This window comes from Peromyscus leucopus, chromosome 4 (genome assembly GCF_004664715.2).
Source record: "Peromyscus leucopus breed LL Stock chromosome 4, UCI_PerLeu_2.1, whole genome shotgun sequence".
NCBI lineage: Eukaryota > Metazoa > Chordata > Mammalia > Rodentia > Cricetidae > Peromyscus > Peromyscus leucopus.
Window position 1 is genome coordinate 17145823 of NC_051066.1, and position 7752 is coordinate 17153574.

The 7752-nt window shown below is 44.7% G+C and overlaps 1 protein-coding gene across 4 annotated transcripts; it reads left to right on the forward strand.

Moving 5' to 3' along the window:
• The first annotated feature begins 226 nt into the window (after positions 1-226).
• LOC114692833 (sperm motility kinase X-like) lies at positions 227-7499 on the forward strand. 4 transcript variants are annotated; one of them, XM_028868858.2, is made up of 8 exons: positions 227-353; positions 2501-4521; positions 5044-5134; positions 5345-5700; positions 6077-6176; positions 6543-6740; positions 6840-6944; positions 7341-7499. In XM_028868858.2, exons 2-3 carry the CDS (start codon positions 2534-2536, stop codon positions 5075-5077), a joined length of 2022 nt encoding a protein of 673 aa, XP_028724691.1. In that variant the 5' UTR covers positions 227-353; positions 2501-2533; the 3' UTR covers positions 5078-5134; positions 5345-5700; positions 6077-6176; positions 6543-6740; positions 6840-6944; positions 7341-7499. The 4 variants fall into 4 exon arrangements, with proteins under 4 accessions (XP_028724691.1, XP_037060634.1, XP_037060633.1 ...); XM_037204739.1 differs by having other exon boundaries at positions 6111-6176; XM_037204738.1 differs by having other exon boundaries at positions 5345-6176.
• The last annotated feature ends 253 nt before the right edge of the window (positions 7500-7752 follow it).

Here is a 7752-nt window from a genome sequence, read left to right on the forward strand (position 1 = left end):
CCATGCTTTCCCTGTTCTCACAAAGTGTGAGCAGAAAGGAACCCTTCCTTATGTTACTTTCTGTGGGGCACTTGGTAGCCGTGACTGCAGAGTAGCTAACACAGTCCTTTGACAGGAGTGTGCCCATCCCTCATTGGTCCATGGCTTGCTCTGACCTCACAAGGAGCCACTGTGAGGAATGACTGAAACCTGAGCATATAACACACTACACTGCCTAGGGCTGGGTTTTGTCCTTCTAGTACAGAGAGCTGTTGGGTGGTGATCTGTGGGACTTGGACGTGGATGAAAGTTTTGGACCTGGATATTGGTGAAGTTTTGGACTCGGATGCTGGTGACTTGTTGTACTTGACAGAGTGAGTTTTTCTCTCACTTTGCTGGTTGTGCTTTGGGGGTATTGGTTTTAGTTTTTCATTTTATTTTTTGTAATTTATGTTTCTGGTTTTGGATGTTAATTTTTATATATTTTAAATATTCTTTGTTAGCTATTCTCCATTTTTCTTTTTCTAACTACTCACTTTTTAAAATTTTTTTATTGTTTTCCTTGTTTGGGTTTATTTTTTTTTTATTTTTATTATTATTAAGAGTTTTTCTATTCATTTTATATACCAACCACAGATTCCTCTGTCCTCCCTCCTCTGTCCCCCAGCCTTGCTCCCCAACCCACCTCCCATTCCCTCCTCCTCCAAGGCAAAGTCTCCCATGGGGAGTCAACAGCGCCTGGTACATTCAGTTGAGACAGGTCTAAGCCCCTCCTCCCTGCACCAAGGCTGCACAAAGTGTCTCACCATAGGCATTGGGCTCCAAAAAACTGGCTCATGCACTAGGGACAGGTCCCGATCCCACTGCCTGGGAGTCCCCTAAACAGTTCAAGCTAAGCAACTGTTTTGCTAGATGTAAAGCAAAGGATAACCAGACTGCAACCCACAGCTCCAGGGAGGACCCTAGGAAGGACACATGGATCACCCAGTGAAGGAGAAATAGATGAGATCTACTCATTTTCTTTGTCTTTTTTACTTTTTAAAGTTTTTGTTAGTAAATATTAAGCATAAAAAGTAAAAAATATTCACTTTAACCTTTCTGTATCTGTACATAATGTACTTTGATAATATTCACTTACTCTATATACTTACCCCCTCCTCTTTCCCCTTTACATGCCTAATATTCCCTTTTACTATCAGGTCCCCACCCCAACCTGAGATCCAAGATTTGAAAACAAATGTCTTTGTGGGATGGGCTTGTTGTACACAACACCAGGATTTCGAGTTCCATGCATTTTCCCCCTGAAAAATGACAATTTCACTCTTTCTGGCTGAGTATATGATTCTTGCCCTTCTGTTTCTGCACAACATTGCTAATCAGTTGGCACATGTTACAGCCCTTACATGACTGGGTGAACCCATCTTCATCATGAGGTATGGTCCTTAATTAATTTTGTGTGAAGTATTAAGTACTCTTACTAAGGACTGTTGCATCTGTGTTTACAAGGATGTTGATTATACCTTTTTCTTGTTACTGTATCCACCTGATTTTGGTACCTGAGTAATACAGGCTCTTAGGATGAGTCTGGAAGCATCCTTCCCTTTTCACTTCATACAATCGTCTGAGAAGCATTGGTGTCTTGGTGATATTTTGTTTATGCTCTAACAAAGCTTTCCTGAAGATCATTAAGACAAAGAAGCCAGCCACTAGAGAGACTTCCACTGAAGCATGGTCGGTCCCACCTACCAGGAGTCACACCCTTAAAATGTGTTCTCCCTCCCCTGGAATCTATCAGTTGTCAATAGCTCATCAGGAGTGTGACTTCTTGTCCTACCTACCCTCTTCATGGAGAAATATTTGTCTGGAGTGAGCTGCTTAAGCAGGGCACAATGCTGTAACCTCAGATGAGCAACTGCCCTGCTTTGTCCAGAAAACAGTTTGTATTGTCATCCACTGCCTCTGACTCTGACAGTCTTTCAATTTAGGTGTTTTATATCTTCTTAGTTGAGTTTGGTAGCTAATGTGTGTCTAGAAGTTTATTCTAGATTTTTCCAATTCCATTTTAAAAACATTCCCTAATGATTGTCTAGATGTCTGGATATCAGTTGTATCTCTGGTAATACCATGTTATTTTGTCTCCCATAGTATTAACTTGTATCTTAAATTTTTCTATTAGTTCCTTATTTTGTCTCTAATATTGTTAACTTGTATCTTCAATTTTTCTAAGTTAAGATCTGGTTAAGTAATCTGGTTAAGATTACATCGGTTATATTCTTGAAATAATCAAGTCTTTGTTACATTGGTCCTTGTATTATTTTTGTTTCCATTTCATCAATTTCTGCTCTGGACCTGAGCATTTCTTCTATTTCTTTTGGGTTTGCCTTGTTCTTGTTTCCCTATGACCTTGACATGCATCATTAGGTTATTTTGGACATCCATCATATTTTTAACTGCAAGAATTTATAGCTATAAATGTTTCTCCTAGACCCACTTTTGATTAATTTTTATCTTGCATCACTAGTTGGTGTTGGTACAAGCATTTATATCAACAAAGATGAAGAAGTGGGAAATGGCTCAAGGCAAAGTCCTACAGTACAACTCCTTTGATGAAGAGGCTTTAACGCAGCACTATAAAATCCTAAAGACCCTTGGCCGAGGAGCATTTGGAGAAGTAAAATTGGCTAGCCATCTACTCACCCAGACAAGTGTAGCAGTAAAAGTTCTTCCAAAAGGCACAAAGAATATGTTCGTCAAATCAGAAATTGAAATAATGAAATCTCTAGACCATCCCAATATCATTAAACTTTTACACATAATCGACACCACAAATAACACTTACATGGTTATGGAACATGCCACAGGTGGAGAGCTAATGAACAGGATTGTGGAGTTTGGCTACCTACCGGAGGAGGAGTCCCATAAGATATTTAAACAGATGGTGTGTGCCCTCCAGTATTGTCACAGGAAAGGGATTGCTCACAGGGATCTAAAGCCCGAAAATATTTTAGTGGATGGCAAAGGCAATATAAAACTGAGTGATTTTGGGCTGGGCACCAAGCTTACCATGGGGCAGAAGCTAGCATATTTCTGTGGGACCCTTCCTTATTGTGCCCCAGAACTCTTTGAAGGTGGAGGCTACGATGGCCGAGCAATCGACATCTGGAGCTTGGGGGTTGTTCTCTACTTTATGTCAACAGGGTGCCTCCCTTTCAAGGGAACTACCTTTGGAATACTAAAGGACAAAATCTTGTCAGGAAAGTACTCTCTTGAATTCAAGTTGTCGCCAGAGCTTTGGGATGTTATTGCTAAGTTGTTAACTGTAAATCCTGGACAAAGACCAAGAATAGATGACATTGTAGGCTTTCAATGGCTAAAGCATGGCAGTGAAGGTTCTCCCAAACCCTTTAGAGAGAACAATGAAGACAGCTACCCAGACCCCACTGTGATGGTCATCATGGGCGTCATGGGTTATAAGCAAGGAGAGATAATGGAATCTTTACAGGAGAAGAAGTTTGATCAGGTGATGGCCACCTACTTGATCCTAAGGCAGCAGTCACCCTGGCAAGACGACTTGATAAAAGATCTTCAGCTCAAGCAGTCTTCTGGAGCCTTGAATGTTACAGGCCTTCCCACAATACCTAAAGTGGCTCTAAAGAGGGGATCTAGTGTCCCTATCCTTCCCACTTTTTCCATTTTGCCCACTCTACCTGAGAGTCCTGAGAACGACAAAAAGGGGAGAACACGGAACAGTATGCCTCCCACCGTGAACTGCCCTAACAAGAAAATAGCCCCAGTTCCCAGAATCTGCCCCCATCGTGTACACGAGGCTAACTTCATGAATAGCACTTGGGGGGATTCAGTGAGCACTATTAACACCTCTGATGAAATATGTACCAGAATGTCTTCAGCACTGGAAACTTATTCTAGTAAATTATCCCTGGATGTGTCCAAAGCTGGCCCTAACAAATCAAAGAACAAGGCGTCCTCACAGGAGGTTTTATCTCATCACACCCCAATGGAGAAAGTTCAGTGCAATGACGTCAACATACCAGGTGAAAATATTGCCTCATCTCTCCCACAAACCTCACCTCAGGAGGACCTCAGAGGACAGCCCCACAGTGTGGCTACAGCTAGTCGGAGAGATAAAAATATCAGCTCATCTCTCCCACAAACTGTACCTCAGGAGGACCTCAGGGAACAGCCCCGCAGTGTGGCTACAGCTGCTTCAAAGAGCAACATGACCTCACAGGATAGATCACCCCCATTCTCCAGCAAGGAGGCCCAGGATGAGGGTCTCATTGTACAAGAAAAAGACCTCAGCCCATCCTCCCCAGAAACACCCCAGGGACACCTCAGTGGCCGGAGGCAGACTGCACCCAGAGCCCCCTTTAGAAAGCGCATTTGGAAGAGCCTACAGAGCAGGATTATAAAAGGCCTGAGAAGTTTATGTTGCTGCCTACCAACGGAAAAGAGGGAGCGCGTAGGCTGCAACAAAATCCTGCCTGTGAGCTTAAAGGACCACGGAGGCAGCCAAGGTGACAGGTAGGTGGAGAGGCTCCAATGCACTTATGTATCTTGGCCTCTTATTTATTTATTTTTTTTAAATGATGTTCTTTTCTTTAAAGAAAAAAATATTTATTTACTATATATGTGTGGAAGTTAACATGCAGGACTCAGTCCTGTCTTTATACCATGTGGGTCCTAGGGAATGAATTAAGGTCCCCAGGCTTGGGGTCAAGTACCTTTACTTACTACGCTGTTTCCTGGACTAAATGATATGCTTTTAAATAAACAGATTGCAGGAATAGGTGATCCTATACTCTCACACCAGGAAGCAAATCCCACAGTATCCTTCCTGAGAAACTTGACCTAGATGTAGATAGACAGCAGAGGATAGTGGCCCGAGGCTGGGCAAGGATGAGGAGAAGAGTGGGTGAAGAGAGCAATGGGGGCAGACGCTCAGGAGGAATCAGACTGAGGGGCCAGCACTGCACAGGGCCAGCACAGCCAAGCAGAAGACCTGCATATTCTCCTAAGAGGCCTCTTTCTTGTGTCTGTTTCAAGTGCTGTTGGAGGCACTGTGCTCCCTGCAAGCTGAAACTAGGGAGTGAAGAGCAGCATGCTGAGGATGCACACGGGCACTGGAGAGAGCCAGGTAGGAAGTTTAGATGGCTGTGTGCCGTGGGAAGCTGTGTTCCTATCACAGGCTGAAACTAGGAACAAAGGGTTCCTGTGTCTGCAGATGAAGACTGGGGAGGAGGGGGCATGCCACACCCTTCTCAGATCGCCTGTACCATGAGAACTGAGAAAGGATTCTGGGAGGCAGGTCTGACAGACTCATTATCCTCCTGACTCTCCCTTGCAGGTAGGTTCATGATGGCTGGTGGTGCCACAATTGTGCCAGTAAAGTGAAGCACTCTGTGGGACCAGAAGTCCTTTAAACAAGGATCCATGGAGTGCTGTGACCATTAGAAAAACAGGCCTCAGAGGACCTTCCACGCACAGAGAGATCGTCAGTCCAGCTACCTGTCTCCAGGTGTACCTGTGAGCCATTAGAAGAGACAGCGACTCTGGAAGCAGAGGAGGACTCCAGAGGCCTGACCCATTTGTATGTGTTCAAGATGAAGATTGCTGACCAGGTTGGAGCCAGAAACAGAGGGATGACTTTGCAGGGAGTGTCCATCTTGTGCTCATTTGGGAAGGTAGAGTGTGTAGGAACAGGTGAGTCCATTAGTTATGGTGCGGCTCTCAGCACCATCCTGAACTACTAGACAGCTCGCTTCCTGTCCCCACCAGATCCAGACACTGTCACAACTCACCCCAGCACTGTCACTGGTGAACCTGCTTGTTGCTTTGCAACCTGAGTCATATGGATGTACTCTTCTGTCCTCTGCATCTGGACAGACAGGGACAGACACACACACCCACACACACACACTTCTCCCAATGTACCTTGTGCACAGTTGACACTAGTGAAGTGTGTTTGAACGGGAGAGGATTCCCATTCAAGCAAGGTAATTTCATATTCCATGTGATTTCCCTCCTGGAAATGCCTCAAATTCCTCTAACTCAGCTTGTTCCTGTCTCCACCCCCCAGCAAACACTTACCACCCTGCTCTACTGATTCGCAGGAGCCACGTGAAGCCAGCACATGCCACGGTGCACATTTTGCCCCAGGGCATCCGTTCCTGTGCAAGGTAAGGCCCACCAGCTGTGCTTTCAGTGGAAGCAAGGTGAAGTCTGGAGTGTCTGACAGTTGGATTCAGAGATGGAGCTGGTTCTAAGCGTGATCGTGGATAGAATCTGTAGATGGAAAAAATGGCAACTCCTGGCCTAATAACTCCACTCTAACTTCCCCTGGGTGGCTCACGGTTTCCTGCCATATTCCCACCTCCTAAGAAAACTCAGAGACACCTAAAGAGATTTAAGGGGTCAGATCCACACCCCTCCTTAGGCCCAGACTGAAGTGTACTCCAAAACCACACTTTAGTACACCCCAAGATACTATTTTCAACAGTATCTCACACAAAGATCCCAGCTATTTTCTTTCTGACATCCTGTAGGGACATTGCTGTTGCTGAGGCTTTGTGTCCCCAGGCAGCAGGCTGGGAAAGACCTTTGCTGCCTGTGTGACCCTATGCTGGGGCTACCTGAGAGACTCCTGGGACTACACTCAGCAGGGGACATTTTCAACTGGATGGTGCTTAGAGCAAGAGATGCCATTTATGCCCTAACACACTGGATGGAAGAGGGACGTACAGGTGATGCTCCTCTGCTCAGGCCATGGGGAAGTTGTGATTGATTACAGGGTGATGGACAACTGAGCATTTGGTAATCTTACCAAAATGCCTTTTTTTCAGGTCTCCTTGATGGAGGAGGCTTCTTCTGATTGACAGAGAAGTTGGGCCAGAGACTTACAAGCAGATGGACTAAAGAGGAACAAGGGAAAATGTCTACTGATCCAGGTAGCACCTAGGCTCTTGTACTAACCCCTTGTTTAAGGGGAACAGTGTCTGAGGCAGCTCAGAGACTTAACTCACTGAGGGCAATGCCTCTCTTCTCCTGTCAGGAGCCATGTGATGGTGAGGTGCAGCTCAAGTCCCCTCCATCTACTGTATGGAGTCAGCTGTTCCCTTGATCACCTAGGCAGGGACACCACTTCTCCATCAGAAATACTGCCGGCTGCAAGGGACAGACCTAGAGAAAACCGACAGTAATTTGAGGGCTTTTTATAGTGGGGCCCCTTTTAGAGAGTGATATCAACCAATACCTAGAGAACTGAACCATGAAGACAGTCTCTAAGGAAAGGTCCTAGATAGTGAGAGCTGAGTGACTAATGACTTTATGCATTATGTATCCAGGTGAAGATCAGCCATCAAGGATATGCTCAGAGAGCTGGGCATAAGATTGCTCTGCAGAAGTGTTTCCAAGAAAGACAGACACTGGACAAAAAGATACATGGCACAGTATGAATACAGATATTGTTTTCTTGTTACAATAAATTCCTTTGTATATTTGAAGCACATGCTCTGATGTCTTGGTTTATATCTATATGAATATTTTGATAGCGGAATTGGTCAGTATGTCTATCTTCTGAATTTCTCTCTGTGGTGAGAGCAGCTTCATTCTCCATGATGTACTTTGGTCTTCATTCTGTGCATTAGATCTCTGCCCTCTTCCTCCTACATACTGCCTAGTCTACATCCTAGAAACATCTCTCCATCCGGCTATTATCACTAATAGAGAATTTTGTTTTAGGCTCCACATGTGCAG